This window comes from Mustela lutreola, chromosome 9 (genome assembly GCF_030435805.1).
Source record: "Mustela lutreola isolate mMusLut2 chromosome 9, mMusLut2.pri, whole genome shotgun sequence".
In the NCBI taxonomy this organism is placed as follows: Eukaryota; Metazoa; Chordata; class Mammalia; order Carnivora; family Mustelidae; genus Mustela; species Mustela lutreola.
This window is the reverse complement of record NC_081298.1, coordinates 145382825-145399211: the sequence shown is the minus strand read 5'-3', so window position 1 is coordinate 145399211 and position 16387 is coordinate 145382825. Positions and strand designations below refer to the sequence as shown.

Sequence of the window (16387 nt, the reverse complement as noted above, 5' to 3'; positions counted from 1 at the left end):
CCAAAATGGCTTTTGTGTGAGATGTAGTATTCGTAGAAAGGACAGCACCGCATGCTGTGACCATAACCAGCTGGGGTGCCGTGGGCTCAGCCTTGTTCCGCTGTAACTCGCAGGTGGCCAGGAAAGTTGAAATTCAATCTGGGGTCTCGGGCGCCCGCGACTTCAGGGGTCTGGCCTGGGTCTGGGAATGCGGGAGAGAGAGAGGCACCTTCCCCAGCATCCTCTCCCCGACTCTGACCCACCCCGGGGTGCCCTGAGTACGAAATGCCTGTTTCCATGATCTTCTCGTCCTCAAGCACGTGTCATCCAAAAAAGGCAAGAGAACTGAAGCCGGAATTCAAGATAGTTTGAAAAGTAAAGAAACGACAGAGACGGGGATGATCCAAACGTGCCAGCGGGGAAAACGGAAGGTGAGGGGTGAGGGCGGGGGGCGGAGACGGGACGAGCCACGGCGTCTGACGCTGAGGGACGCGCTCAGTGGGTGGTGGCAAGGCTGATTTGCAAGTCTGATAGAAGGATTTTAAAATTGCCCCATATTAGACAAGAGAGAGAAAAGACATATTAGGAAGATATAATCCTTTTATCTTTGAAATATTTTGATCTTGGTTTTTGGAGTTTCTAACATGAGACGTGTTCTTCCATTCGCGCGTTGTTGGACTTGGGTCAGACGTGAGGTGCTGATCGTGTCTTTCTGCTCCGGCCTCCCTCTCCCTCAGCCTCTTTCCTGCGGAGGCCCCTGGGCAGACCCTCCAGGCCGCCCCGACGGTTCCCGCCACCGCCTCGCCTCACACCTTGTTCTTCCATTTACAGATGTGTAGATGCGCGGCGCAAACACAGACTCCTTGACCCTCGTCTGAACTTCCAGCTGGGGCCGGCGCCGGCACTTTGCAGACAGAATCACAGGGGAGGGTCGCGCGGAAGGTCGCCCAGCGGCGGCCAGCGGCGGGCGGCGGAACCCGGCCGGGTCCGAGCCCGGAGGCCTGGAGGTGGGCGCAGCCGCGCTCTCTGCTCCTGAGGCGGCAGGAGGGAGCGGCCGAGGCCTCCCCTACCCCCCCACGGCGGCGGAGGGGCCCCAAGCCCTGATGCCTGCTGTCACCCAACCCATGCGACTCGGACCCTCAACCACTGCCAGCTGCGTGGGGGTCCCTGTGAGTGTGACTGAAGCACCGGACTAAATCGAGGCCACGACCTTCTAAAGAAAACAAATAGCTCCCAAATGCTTGCAATGAAACAAATTTAAATTATTTCTACTTGACCCCAAACTCACACCATTTGAGATCCCCGGACCGGCATTTTCAATGGCAGAAAATGCTGTCATGACACAAAGAGGGGAACACGCAGAAAGAGCTCAGGGAGAGTTAGAGCTCGGCCTCGCTGCGGTCACCCTGACGGGGAAGCAGGCGGCGCAGAAACGCCCGTCTCCCTCGGAGGGTCCAGCATGAATCACGCGGACGGGAACGTTCGATGAAGGGCACTCAGGACGCGCTCGGTGTGGGGTGCGTGGCAGGTGCCGGCGTGGGGCGGGACGGGTCGCCCAGCCCAGCGCCCAGCGGGTTTCGGGGGGCCCTGACCACAGACACAGGGGCCTTGATAAGTCAGGAATTTTGAACAAGCAAACACAGAAAATCCAACAAATAGAATTACACACTTCCTTGGGCGTTGTGGCATTTTGGAGAGGAAGGTACGCTCGAAGCTATTTGGCCCCAAACACCCTGACTGAGAAGCACGAGGCTGTTGCTCTCTTGTCCTGGTCCCGCTCAGGTGTGGGAGTGCAACGGCCCGCGATGAGGGGGCCACTGGATGTGCTCTTGGGACGAGGAGCGGTGACAGACAGCCAAGTGGAGAGGGAAGGGGGGCCCGCCACTCAGGAAGCCCAGACGCACCCCCAGAGTCCCGAGGGAGAGAGGCCAGGCGCTGAATAACCAGCAGGCGCCGCATCTCCTTTCCCGAACAGCCCAGGTCTTAAAAGATGTAAAATTCAGATTTTGCTCCGGAAGAGGTTTCGGTGTGCTCGAGCGGCTCTGCGTGAACAGGAGTGGGAAGACGGCAGGTGTCGCTCCCCATCCGCTCCGGGGTCCAAGAAGCCCGTGTTCCCGCTGGTGTGTGCTTGGTCATCACACGGCTCTGGTTTGGGTGGCAGGGCCTGTGTCAGGCAGCGCGATGGCCCTGGAGCAGCTCCTTCTGCACGCGCCACCACGTTTACTCCACTGGGAGGCCTGGCGGGATCGATGTCACGGGCCCAGAGCGGCCGACAGCCAGGGCCACTCGCTGAGGCTGTGGACGCCAGCCGCTCTGCCCTACGCAAGGGGACGTCCGAAAGCTCATGCTCATCTGAGCCTCCTTCCCCGCCCAGGCTGGTAGAGTTTCCAAACTCACTCATTGCCCGTGAGCTCACCCAATCCCCTCTCTACATGAGGGGAGAGGACTCAGAGGAGGTCACCCGCTGCCCCCGCGGGTCCTCGCCGACCCCACTTGACAGCCTCTCTTCCCACTCAGGGCTCCTCTCACGGCTGTGCTGGACAAGCAAATGGTTCTGACGTGTTCATTAAGTCATTGACTCCATGGCTTGCCTCCCCAGTGATGTGCGAAGCCCTGTGGAAGCTGTGACCTGGATCACCCTCTCAAGGAGCTTCCTCACGCATGACGGAGGTGACCAAACCTCCACAGCACGAGGAAGGGCAGGGTCGCTGCGGGAAGAAGCCAGCAGGTCACAAGATCGTGGGTGTGAGGTGCTGTGCACGGGGGTCCGGAAGCTCTGCGCGGGCCACATTCTGTGGCCGGGCTTCCGTGGAAGAGGGTCGAGGAAGGTCATCCCAAGGGAATGCACTTGCGCCACAAGGTCATGTAATTTTTGTACCATAAACTGTGCATATATTTTAAAATGGTTTTTTAGGAATTGAGAAATCTGCTGTTAAGATGTCTGAAGCCTCAGTGCGTGTGTCTGGGATTGGGGCCTCTCCTTCCTGTGCAAGGTAAGACCAAGGCGCTTCTGCCCCAGACGGGCACAGCGCGCGAAGTGCTGCGGCCTCCCAGCGTGTCCGGCAGCGCCGGCGGCAGTCACGGGGAGCCGGGCGCCCTTCCTTGCGGCGGGGGTGGGAAGGCCCCGCCCCGAAGCCGGAGCATGACCGGACACCGTCTTCATGGGGAGGCGCCTGTTTTAACTCTTCCTCCATGCGCGTCCAGGGAGTCCGTCCCGAGAGCGGACGCTGCCCTCGCCGCGGGCCCTGTCTCTTCCCATCACCGGAACCCGCCTTCGTCCCCTCGAGCACGTTCTCGACTCGCACGGCAGGGGACAGCTGTGACTTCTGCGACAGCTCTCGGCGCGGACGCCCCTCCCGCGAGGTTTGCGGGGCTGCGCGGCTGACGAGACACGGCACCAGCCGAGCTGCGGTCCCTGTCTGCGCCCACGCCTGGAGCGCCTCTAGCCTTGAGACTTGAAAGGCCGCCTCCGTGGAAGGCCTCGGCCCCACGTCCGCAGGGCCCCAGGGACATGCCGCTCTTCACACCCCATGTGGGCGCCCACTCGGCCCCTCAGACACTCCCCCCACTCAGCGCGCCTCAGGCCCCCTCGGAATCCGCACCCCCCACCCCGCCTGCACAGCTCGTTTTGGGAGAGGCAGCTGCTGGGCACTTGGGGCAGGTCTCAAGCCTGCGCCCCTGCCCTCAGTCCGTGTCCTCACCCTCCTGTAAAGAAACTGCTCTCGACGGGCTGTTTGTTGCCTTACCTCCGCCCGGCCCATGAGACCACCTGCCCGCCCTCCCCTCAGGAACTGGAGGGACTGGAAACTCGCGTCAGCTGCCGCCACCACGGTGCCGGGAGACCCTCCTCTCAGAGTGGGGTGCAGAGGCCTGCCAGGCCCCATGAGCCCTTGTGGGGCCGGCCCCTGCTGCTGCTCCGCTCTCCTCTCCAGAACTTTCCTCCAGCTGCTCTTGCACTGGCCTCCCTGCTGTCCTGCGTGACCTCCCACGGCCGTGCTCCTGCTGTTTCCCCAGGACCCAGCGCCGGAGGAGGACGGGGGGCTCGCACGCCGGGCTGTGTGCCGGAGACTAGAGCCACGGCCCCCCGCCGCCGGGCTCACATGCAGATCACAGCCAACAACACGAGACCTTTGTGACCCGTACACCAGAGTCCTTGCACTGGCACTTCTATGACACAAAGTACACGTTGTAGCCTGCACCACCCCTTTACGCAGCCCCTCACATCTCTTACGCAGCCCACACGGGACGACCCTGACTGCGATGCAGCCGCCCTGGCTCCAGCACCGGGAAAGAGCACCCCAGAGGGCTGTGCCCGCCGCCACTGTCTGGGCTCCCAGGGCCGGGGCGTGGTCACTCTGCGTTGAACAGGGGCTACAGACCCCCCCACCCTGCGAAGCGCCATGCGGTTATGTACACCTAACCCTCATGTTAAACAAAAAATCAGGCCTCAAGATCACAGGGAGATTGGGGTTGGTAAGCGCAGTAGAGCTGGACAGTAAGAGTTCTTTTCCCTGCGTTTTCAGGTTCGGGGGCTTATATTCAAAAATCCCTTGTCTTGTTAAGTGCACCTCCGTCCCGTCGGAGACAAGAGGATACGCGTGTTCCAGTAGATTTTACACCTCCCGCACATTTTTATCTGGAGAAAATGAAAGTGAGTCATAAATATTGCCAGCACGTGACTGCGGACAGAGAAGCTCAAGAACACGCCCCCAGGAGGGAGAAAAGCCGTGGCCACACACACACGGGGACCCTGAGCAGGAGGGATGCGCATCCAGGGCACATGGCCCCGGCCCTTGAGCGTGAAACCAGGGACGGAAGGAGGACTCTCTGCTGGCCCCGAGCATGAAGACTCGCGGGAACGAGCCCCTCTCTGCGTCCTGGATCGCGGACAGCGCACGGTAACGTCTCCAGATAGCAGATCCTTGCGGTCTCCGGGACAGGGGAGGCCGGACCGCAGCTCCGTGTGGCAAGCTGCACTCTGCGGACGAATGCACACGCGGGCTGGAGAGAGAAGCTCGAAGATACGAACGGCAAGCAGGCTTCTGACAACTCGAAGCCCCAAGTATTAATAAGTCGTATGCTAAGTATGAGCCGGTTTACTTGGTCACGAGAGGAGGAGGCCTGAGGGTCTCTGAGATCACCTGCGTAATCACGCTTGCGTTTCTGTCCAAGTTTGAAAGTCATGAAGATGCATATATGTTTAAAATAACACAACAGACTTTCTAGCGGCTTCTAGTGGACGCTTCTCTAATGGTCCCAAACAGTGGGATCATGCGGAACGCCGGTGCCCTCTTCTGAAGCTGGTCACCCGGTGAGGTCTGGTTGCGCCGCGTTCTCATCGGTCTCCATGCGGCATTAGATTCAAAGAAGAGGCCAGGATGTGAAGGTAAAAGATCTCCCCGCTCGTCTGTGGCTTAATCATAAAACAAGAACGTTGAGTAGCCGGATGCTGAAAAAACCAGAAGCTTTTCAGTTGCAGGAATAAACTATTCCCATTTATGGGAATGTAGAGAGAAGAGGTGAGGAACCATGTGGACGCAGTCACCGCGTGGCACGGCCCGGTCAGACGTCCGCTTGATGCCTGTAACACCTGCGCTAGATGTGACAAGGGGACAGCACGGGAAGTCCGCTTCCTCAGCCACAGGGACGCACGTGGACGGTGGACGGTGTGGGTCTACGACATGCTAGTCCTTCGCCCTGAAGAGGTCTGTGGGACAGCCCTGGCACACCCTTTCATAAAGCCAAATTACATTTTCGTTTTGATTTTAGAAACTATTGGCCCTGCATGCTTTTTCCTTAACAAAACAAACCAGGTGAGACAGGTCTCTAAAGCAGACGTCACATCTCTGTTTCTCCGTTGCCCGTAGAGAAAACCATCCGGCCCCGTAGAACCGGGGACTTCTACAGAAACGAAAAAATGAAATTCCCTCGTGCCAGGGACTCGCTCTCTCTGTAAGGCCACAGCTAAGAACACAAGACCCAAGGTGTGACTCCCCTGAAACTGTCCCTCCTGGGGTCCCCGGTCCTGGTTTGGAGCAAAGACTCGACCGGTGCGCTCGTGAGCTGTTCTGCCTCCCCGTTCGCCCCTCAAAGCCTGCCTTTCCCAACGAGCAAGAAACCAAAGAGAGTGGCTCTCCCTCCGGAAATTGCCAGGGAAAAAAAAATGCCCTCCAAAATCCTTGTCAATAATTTCCCAAAGGGAACATCTACTTTATTTCCAATTTTGTTCATTTTGCTCCAGGGAACAATAAATTAGTGAAGTGTTTACTGGAATAAAAGCTCAAATTTACAATTTAAGGCCGACATAGCCTAGTCTTTCTCAGCAAGAGGTTTGCCCCACAGAAGCTGGCTTCTCATCCAGCTCAGGTCTGCGTGTCTGGCAGCAATGCGGGGTCCTGCGCGGTTGAAGGGGTCCTTGCTCAGGATCACCCCAGGGGGCCAGGGAGGAGACGAAAGTGGGACTAAATTCCCAATAATGGTGAGAAGCCACATTTAACTAGATACGACGTGTGAAGACTCAGACGCCCCGATGCGCTTCACAGAAGGAAGTGTGTCCAGCTTTGACCCCCGGCCTCTCAACACAACACAGACAACAACAAAATACGGACAGACACGACGTACGTGGGTGACTACGTTGATAACATAGTGCACATATGCGTATGTGCGTCGATATTTAAACAATGTTCCGACGGCACAATTAAGGACAGGAAGGAAGTTTTCCCTTTGTCCGAACGCGCCAGATCAGCTCGGTGTTTTATAAAGAGACACCACCGGTCCGGAGATAAAGACATACGTTTGTTCAAAGGCTGATTCTTGGACGGTTTGTATTCTATCTTTGATTAGGTGACAAATTACTCTTTGTTCAGAAATAGGTGAGATCACTCAGTGGTTTCTGATGCCCGAGGAAACGCTTCATCATCTCCAGACGGGGAATGGAATGCTAAGACAAAGTTCCCGGGAAAATGTCCTCCTCATGGCCTTAAAATCCTCCCCAGGTTTGTCACAACGAGACACATACAGCCCTCCACGCCTGTTCTGATGATGTCACACGTTGTGGTCCACCTCGTAGGACGGACATGGGGTCCCACGGCCAAGGCCTTGCAGCTGGGGCGCGGCAGAGCAGGCCGGTCGGAGGCAGGCGAGACACGTGTGGCCACGCCGTCTTGCTGCGAGGCGCGCTGCTCTCCCAGGGCGGGCTTTGCTGTCTCCGCTCCTCCTCTCATGCGAGCTGGCCCTCGGCCCCACGCGCGCTCGGTCCCACGTCTGGGGCCGCGGGGCCTCCCTGCTGGTCCCCTCGGGGCCGGCTCCAGGCGCCCGCCCCCTCCCCCAGCTCCCCGGACTCCTCTGTGCTCCCTGCCCACCCAGGTGCTCTGGATGGAACGTTTTTTTTTTTCTCTTTTTGTTCTGTCTTAAAAGACCGACTGTGAGTCCCCGGAGGGCAGGCACCATTACAGGTTTTTCAGTGAATGACCGAGTGCAACAGCACAGCTCCCAGTTTCCCTGAAAACGTCAGTCTGTGCGTCGCCCGAAGCCCAGGGACTGTACAGGTCGCCCCTCGGACCGGCCGCGGGACGTGGGACACAGGCACAGCTGTGAGTGCGCAGGAGACGCCAAGGTGCAACACACGCACACACACTCAACACACACACACTCATGCATGTATGCACACGTACACTCACGTACACACACTCATACACACACACCCACACACACACGCACCCACACACGCACCCACACCCATACCCATAAGTGTAAACACTCTCATATATACACACATACTCATGCATGTATGCACATGTACACGCACACATGTACACACACTAATACACGCACACCCCCCACACACTCATACACGTATGCACATTCACATACACACATAGCACACACACAGCCACAGAAGCATACACACACCCACATATTCAGATGCACACATACCCATAAACACACACACTCATTCACGTACAACACACTCATACATGTGTGCACACTCGTATACATGCACAATGTGCAGAGACCCACACATGCATGAACACATACTCATAAACATACACACGCATAAACATACACACGCACAGCATACACACACATACACATACACACCCATAAACGCACACACACTCATATATGGACACACAACTCACACACTCATACACTCATGCACACTCACACATGTATACACACCCACACGTGCATGCACACACAAACACGCATGTGCGTACATTTTACACACTCACACGTGTGTGCGCACACACTCTGTCGGGACACACCAGCAAGAGAGCAGCACACGAGTCCAATGGGCCGCAAACCGACTCCCCGTGCCCCCACACCCCTTGCCGGCCACGACCCTGCGGCCTAGCAGTATGGAAGGCGCTCCCCTCTGACCACACCACACGCTACTGCATTTCACACTGAGAACTCAGGAGAAGCAGAGTGTCTTCATGACTGAAACTCAGCCGACATCTGCTGCCTTCCTTTGGTGACCCAAGCCTGATTGCTGACGCTGAATTTCTCTGTAACCTGCACCCTAACTTGGAACCCGCGGGGCATAAATGGATGAAGAAGACAACACCCAGACCGCAGATGCACGGCCGCCCGGGACCGCGGGTCACACACACGGCTGAGCCCGGACCGTGGGTCACAGACACAACTCACCCCTGCACCGTGGGCCACACACATGGCCGCGCCCAGACCACGGGTCACACAGTGCTGGAGGACCCCGTGGGGACTTCTGGAAAGTACAGCTCACATTATAAAGTGAAGGAGACACTGAAAGTTGTTTTTGGTTTTGTTTTTGGCTGATTTGTGTGGATATACTGAGGTGAAGCTGGTAAAATGTAACCCCAAGTCTGAACACCTGGGACACCTACTTACTAATGCGGGTGTGACGCTGGCCACGAGGGGGAGGGGCTCATCCCAGGGATGGAGCTAGAGCTGCCACCAGCTGAGGACGCGGGTCAGCGAGGCCCCCCCACCGTGTTCGTGGTGGTGGCGTCAGGGCTGCAGACACAGAGGAAGAGTGGCTTTTCCAGTGACCCTTCCCCGTCCTTGAGAGTCTCCGTGAGGCGGGACTGAGGGGCGCAGCCTTCTTGGCCTGCTTGTGTGTTCCTGCCTGTGTGTCCACCGGTGTGCTCACCCACGTGCATGTCCATTGGTGTGTGTGTTCACCCGTGTCCACCCGTGTGCATGTCGTCCGTGTATGTTGTATGCTTGCGTGTTGGCTGGAGTCGCCCTCAAACACTCTCATCTCAGAAGTTCAACTGTACTCTGCCTGCCTGTAGTTCATATATTTCACTTATTTTACATCAGTCCTACTTATTACGATAAAATAAAAAATCTTTGTGTGACAAAACACTTCTTAGGCTATTTCACAAACACACTGGGGTGCAGACCTCGTAACCTTTCTGTGGCGGAGGTAGGTTCTCTGGGGGCTGTGGGGGAACGGGGCCCTGCACAGCCCCGGTGGGCCATGAGCCCACACTGTGTCTGGGGAGGACGGGCAAGCTGCTGTGGGTCCGGCTGCTGGCAGCATCGGGCCCTGTACTGCCTGCCACTGAGGCTCCCCTGCGACTTCACCGATCGGAGGAGGTCCTGTGATGTGGTGGGAAGGCGCTCGGCCCCCGACGGCCCGTGGTCTGCCTGAGCCGCCCGGCCTCCCATCCCGCAGGGTCCACGCCTGGAGAACGGGCCTAACGCTTCCCGTGCTCCTCTCAGAGGAGACGGAGTGTGCAGCGGCCCCTGTCCACAGCCGGTCACCCGCGGAGCGACTCCCACGCCCATTTCCCAGCCACGCGCAGTCCAGCTCGCACACCCAGCTTCTCGGCACAGGCCTGTGGCAGGACAGGAATCGGAGAACCGAGGCGAGGGGTCCTGCGAGGGGAAGACGGCGTATGACCGGCCTGCCCGGTGCGTGGAGGCTGTGGCCCTGCAGTCCTTCCCGTCCCTGAGGAGCAGGCCTCCCCCCATGGCTGCCGCCCGCAGGGGACGAGGCAGCGTGCCCTCTGCTGAAGGAGCCAGGCCCGAGGGGGGGGCGGCGAGAACTCACCACGGCTGTGGATTTACTATGTGACCCGGGCAGGTGAGCGATTCCGGAGACAGGATCTCCGCGAGAGCTGGTGCACGCGGGCGTGCTTCCCGCACAGTGAACCACAGCGGCGGCGGGACCCCGGGCAGGGATGCCCCCGCCACCAAGCCGGCTAAGCCCCAGCCAGTTCTAGAAACAAGGAGCTTTTGAAGCAAAGTAATAGTGTGGCCCGAGGTCTGCATTTTAATTCTTTGACTTAAATAAATGTAACCATGTTGAAAAAAAAAAAAAAAAGTTTTGCAGTAGCTGTAGCTAACGTTCCTCCCTGTCCCAGGTGAAGGCGCCTAGGTGATGCATGGAGGCTTACAGAATGCACCGGAAAACTCTCCAAAGGACAGAGAGCCAAACCGTAGGGCCCCCAGCACCCCGTGTTGAGGACGCACAAGTTCAAAAGCCAAGACTTGATGGTGGCAGCTCCTTCTCGCGCGGACCTCACCAGCGCAGGAGCTGCCGCTGGGAAAGAGAAAGAGCCAAATAATAAAGAGGCGTCTAAATCTGGCCGACCGAAGTGTGAACGGAAGCCAATTTGAGGGCCTGTTTTAGAGCTAATTGCCTCTGATTGAAATTGGTTTTGATTTGGTTTAAATTGGAGCCTCAGATGGCTACGGCACCTCCGGCATGGCCGTGTCTACAGCGACGGCGCATCTGGACACCGGAGGGCTCCTGGCGGGAGGACACGGGCTCTCGGAAGAGAGGGCGACAATGACGGAGGTGACTGGCGGCTCCTTTCCGTTGCTCCCTTCAGGTCATCTTAGCAAACGGAATTTTTGGAGAAGAAACTTCCCTTCAGAGTCAGAGCTCTTGTTAGGCAGAATTCTTACTGAAAAATCACTGTGATTTGAACAATTCTATTCACTGCCCCCCCCAGCTTTTTGGACTAGGGTCTCGGTGAGTGTCATGTCTGGGAATCGGGGCGCGGAGGAAGGTTTGCGGGACTGCATGTGACAGCCGGCACCGAAGCTGCAGGGCTCCCCCAGGTGCGCAGCTCTCCCGTTCCGCCTCCCTTCCCTCCCGAGCCACCGGCCCTGGCTGGATGGACCAGGGACCAGGGAAAGAGTTTGGACGGTATTCATGTACACATTGAATTTTAATACATTTTCAGTTTACATATTGTACATAGTTAGACATGAAATTACCCACTTCTTTTTAAGAACATCCCAGATGTGTTGGCCTGGATAAGATCAGAGCGAAGTGTTATCTCAAGAAGTTTAAGAGGTCTGAAGAGCCAACACCAAGAGTTTCTCCTCTCTCCATGACCAAGAATGTCCTGTGAACAGCCAACTATTGAAATTCAGTGTCAAGTGTGACAAGAAGAACATTTCCAGAAAATTCCGTAACACAGAACTTTTGGGAGGTTATGGGGACCCTGCCTAACATGTCTTTATGAAGAATTAGAAATCTGATCTGTTCAATTAGAAATTGAACAGCATGCTCTTACTGTCAGGAAGCGGCCGCCGCGGCGGGCTCTCCCCCAACTCCGAGGACATGCTACTGACAAGCACATGTGCGATTCCTCTCGATCTGGATGGCATCACCCTATGCCCCGACGCAGGAAAAACTACTTACAAGGCCTCCGCGACTCAGATTAAAGGACATGAATAGAAGGGTCTTGTTAAGTAAACGGTTAAAAGAAATCACGTGTTGTAATCTATGGTCTCCTCCATTTAGAAAGACTTAGCAAGTAAAAATCAGTCATTTTAGTATTAAACTTTTGACAGCAGACATTTAATTGGTACCCACAGTTTTGAAGCTTCGGAAAACTGGTCAAGTTTAGATTTCTTGGGAAGGATCAACCAAATTGGGATTCACTTGTTGCAAAGACAAGTTTACAAATGAGTAGGATGTTTAGACCGACCACGACTCGGAAAAGGCCATCCCTCTCTGAAGATGCGGTCTCCCACCCGAGAAGAGGCAGGATGAGAGCGCGGCCCCTCCAGCCCCGGCCGGCAGGACAGGAAGGCCATGCCCTGCCCTCCAAAGATGTGGATGGGCGGACCCCACGCCATCTTCCAGGATGAAAGGAGAGAAGGAGAAAGCACTGGAACCGGAGAAGTGGCAGCTCTGCTCGGAGCCAAGGGATGAAAACCAGCAACAACCGGGCCCTCAGAAGGCTACTCTGGCCTCCGGGGGTGTTGAGACGCTAGCCAGCAGGGAGCAGTCCTACATGCCCGTGGTGCAAAGGCTCTTTCTTGCTTATAGCTGGCCTATGGAGCTGGACAAAGGCCAGAGTTTTGCAAAGGATTCGTCATCAAGAGATTCAAAGGGGAGTTGCCATGGTCTGATGTGCTGGCCACGTTCCAAGTGCAGTTAACCACGTTTTGATCATGAGGGGAGTATGGTTTTAAGCCATGAGAAAAGATGTCTTAACAAAGTGGGTTGACTTGTTGTTGCTAAGTCTGTCCGTTGTGAGGTCCTAAGAGCTATTTCCCCATCAGGCACTGCGGGGCTGACACTACAGGCTTTAAAACCATTAAGCTAGAGGATGCCCTCCGGACGTGTGCATGCCATGAAGAAGACGCCAAGAGTTTCGTGATGCAGGGGCTAGTTCAGGAGGCCACTGAGCATGAGCAGGTGATCTATGGCACTAGGGCCTTGGACAGGGACCCTGTAAGAAACGACACGGTGTGAAATGGAGCCCTGTACTCTGAGACAACCTGGTCGATCGCGGTGGGACGAGATGTGGAGTGAAATCCTCGGGAAAGGAATCCAATAGGGACTCCAAGGAGCATCTTTCTCTGCTTTGGAAATAAAGCAGTTTCCAAACAAAATGGAAGCCAGGCAGTTGGATGTGACACTGTTTACGACACATCGGGTAATTAAAGAAGAGTTTTCTGGGGTTCTTGGTCCTCATTCTGCTGTGAAACTACTTTCAGGTCTAGCCCTTCTTTCCTGACACACACCCACTATCTCCTCTGACTAGAGCAGCGAAGGCTTTCACCCGCTTTCTGAGACTTTGTACAGACGCCTCCCAAAACCCACGTAGGAGCGGACTCTGGTTCTGGACACACCGGGAAGACAGACCTCAGTCTGGGGATACAAGTGTAAGGGGTCAGATTTACGCTTAAAATACAGGAAACACTAAAGGCACAGGGGACGGGAGAGCAGAGCTGGCGGGCGGCCGTCTGAGAACTGGCGCACCCGACCGTCCCCGTCAGCGAGCCAGTGGACGTGACCCGATGCTGCCCTAGAGGAACCACGATGAGGACCGCAGCAGGCGGAGGGAACTAGCTATTGTTGTGGAGAGTTTCTGTCATTAGTGCTTTCTAAATGCCCATATGTTAAATAATCATATGAACTACAACTTCTAAAAAAGTCGATCCTTCACTGTTTAGGTTGGAATCACTTCCTGAATGTTCGAGTACCTCCGTCCAACCTCCCTTCCGTGCGCACGTGTCTCAGGACAGAAACTGCTGAGGCTTTAGACCATTCAGGACAGAAAGGCTACGGCACAAGAACGCTAAAGACCAAGGAGAGGGAAGAGGCAGAGAGACTGTGCAGAGAGGTGACCGACGTCCCGAGGACCGGCCGCATGTGGTGTCGAGGTGCTGCGTGCACAGTGAGTCTGTTTAAAGACACCTGTGTTCACATGGGACACCTCCATGTGCTACTACTAGGTGACAGGTCTTTAGGAGAACGGTTGTCATGAAATCTTACTTGAGTTCTTGAGAGCTGGTGGCCAGCATGCTCCGGATACTTCTGTCGGCGAGGGGACAGCCTGACAGACTGTAAGACAGGCCAGAAGAGTGAGGTGAGTGCCGCCCCCCGGCTCACGCTCCCGGACAAACACGACATACAGTTGAAACTAAAAAGTTTAATGCAGAAAGCGATGGGGCAAGTGCTGTATATTGAATTTTTTTTTTTGTATAATTAATTCTCTTCTTTGAAGATGTGTCTGTTAATAAACACCTTTTGGAAAATAGTATGAAAATATTTGCGCTCTTTGGTTTCCATGTTGGAGAACTGTCCGAATCATGGCGGCTTACTTGCCTATGAAAAGCACTGCACAATGTGCACACGGGATTTATAGGTCAACATAGAGCACTTGGAGGGTTGACACGAAATTCGACGTTGGTACTTCGACAGCATTGTTGAGGTAAGCTGAAAACAATAAATCGAAAAGACAGAATCCACCATGAGAAAACTGAAGTCACACCTTCTATGTGAGGCGTAATTACCAGTCACATGACCACTCCCATCACACCTTGGTGTTGGACATCTGCCACCAAACAAAAACAAAACAGCCAGAATAGTAAGTATGTTTAAAAAAAAAAAAAAACTTTATGAAAGTTTCATTGTTTCCAGTTTAGCTGCAATGTCTGCACCGGGACTCAGGCGCCCGGGGAAGCTGCCAAACGCACGAGCACAGACGGCAGGGGCGGCGCCGCCACACAGAGCGCCCCGCGAGCCAGCGCGCCCCGCAGCCCCCCGCCCCGCCGCACCGGCAGCCGGAGACACTCGTGTGCTGCGGACGTCGCATGCTCCAACGGCAAGGCATGGACACATCGGTTTTTAAAAATAAGCCGAAGGGAGGGGCAGTCCGGAGGCGCGGCCGGGCAGCCCGCGCTGTGCTTACGTGATCAAGTCCTTCTTGCTGTCCTTGCACTGGGGGTACTTGGGCTTGGGGCTGGGGATGGTCACCTCTCCCGGGTACCTTCTCTCCTCCAGAGCCTCCTGGAACGGGTCCAAGTCTTCTGGCTGCAGGCAAAACACGGCTTCAGGGCCGTGCAGGGGACCCCACGGCGCGCAGAGCATGGACGCGGCCCCGGGGCCGGCCGCCTCCGGCGCGCTCCCCTCTTCCTGCACCCCGCGCCTTTCAAACCGGCCACACCCTTGTCCCGGGCCCGGGGGGCTTCTGAGAGGGCCGGCCTGGACTCGGCTCCTCAGTCTCTCACCAAGTTGCCCCCACATTCTAAATGCATTCCTGTCAGTGGGCAGGTCCTTACTCGGGGCTTCTGCCGGGGCACTTAGAAGGGGGCAGGCCACTGGTCTGGAAACCAGAGACACCATTTCCCAGCCAGTCTCTTTCCTTCAGGGTCCGGGGGCACCTGCTGGGGTTCGCCCCCTCTCATCCAACACAGACCAGCAAAGCTCCACCACGAACCCTACAGGCATTTTAGGATGAGGCTTTTACAACCATCGGGAAGGATTCTGAGTGAGCTTAGAGCCCAAGGCAAGGGAAGGCCCTCTGAGCTGCCTGTCCTGGTTCTCGCTACTCTAAAGCCCCGTTCCCCTGCCCACAGCGAGTGGCCCTGCAGTAACTAAGAATCCCCATAGATGGCGACGCCCCGCAGACGCGTCCCATGAGCGCAGGAGAGCGGTTCCACTTCTGGGACGGTCTGTATGATGCAAACACTTCTGTCGATTTATGAGGGTTTAATTTTAATTAAGATAAATTCAGAGACTCAAACGCCACGCCTTATTTGGGAGCAATGACTTAGCACTGCAGGAGAGAAAGGACTGGGATTCTCCTTGCCACTCCGATTCTGTTCTTCCACGGTGCCTGGACACCTGGATCAGCGCGAAGGATGAAGACATCGGGCTTTAGGACCGGACGGCCTTATAGCCAGGTGCCTTTCTTGACAATCCTATGAATAGCTAATGCTCCCTTTTTCTGCACTTCCTTGTTTTTCTAAGAAGCGATTGCTTTCATGGTGGTCTCCTTATTGTATTTAAAAAGGATTTTTATTTTTTCCATGAATAAAGAAGATGTCATAATTTTCAGAACTGAACACTGGAGAAAAAGCTAGTACAACAAAGAACAACTGTTTCTTCATTTCTTTTCTTAGCCTAGAGGATATTTTAACTACTTTAGTAACTTGAGTGTGACCATTGTAGCTACAGGCGTCCCCCACTTTTCCAAAGCTTATGACACACCACTTTGCTCTTCTGAAAGACCCACTTTAGTACCTGCTTTTGCTAAGAAAGAAACCCAAATAATATTTTTGCTTTTACAAAAAAGGCAAGAAGTGCACGTAGCATTCAGTGCTGGTTTTGTGGCGAGCTGTGGGAGCGGCAGGTGCAGGCTGAGCCTCCTGAACGGCTCTGTTGCACGCTGTCCCCGGGAACCAGGCTCAGCCTCTTGGCATCGAGCTCCAGGGCTTGGAGCAGGGTCTGGGAGCATCTGGGCTTGATCTCAGGTTATCTGTGCACCTGTTAGCAATGTGTGTCCTAAGGTTCAGAAAATCAAAACCTGAGAGGTAATTTTTGGGGTCTGGGAACACTCAAAATATTTTCTACATAAATCAATTAATCATGCCATTCAACTTAGGGACGCTTCCATAGGCAAGCTCTATGTTTGGATTGGAGGGGAGATCTGTATTTTAAAAA

At 55.4% G+C, this 16387-nt stretch overlaps 1 protein-coding gene across 11 annotated transcripts in view; it reads right to left on the bottom strand.

The window, feature by feature from the left end:
* Nucleotides 1-16387, bottom strand: part of MYT1L (myelin transcription factor 1 like) — a 389060-nt gene that overhangs the window by 42869 nt on the left and 329804 nt on the right. For all 11 annotated transcript variants that reach the window (XM_059132785.1, XM_059132784.1, XM_059132783.1 and 8 more), the window contains 2 exons: nucleotides 14634-14755; nucleotides 13715-13783 (listed from right to left, as the gene is read on the bottom strand). In XM_059132785.1, the coding sequence (XP_058988768.1) occupies nucleotides 13715-13783; nucleotides 14634-14755 (191 nt within the window). The remainder of the gene's footprint in view (nucleotides 1-13714; nucleotides 13784-14633; nucleotides 14756-16387) is intronic.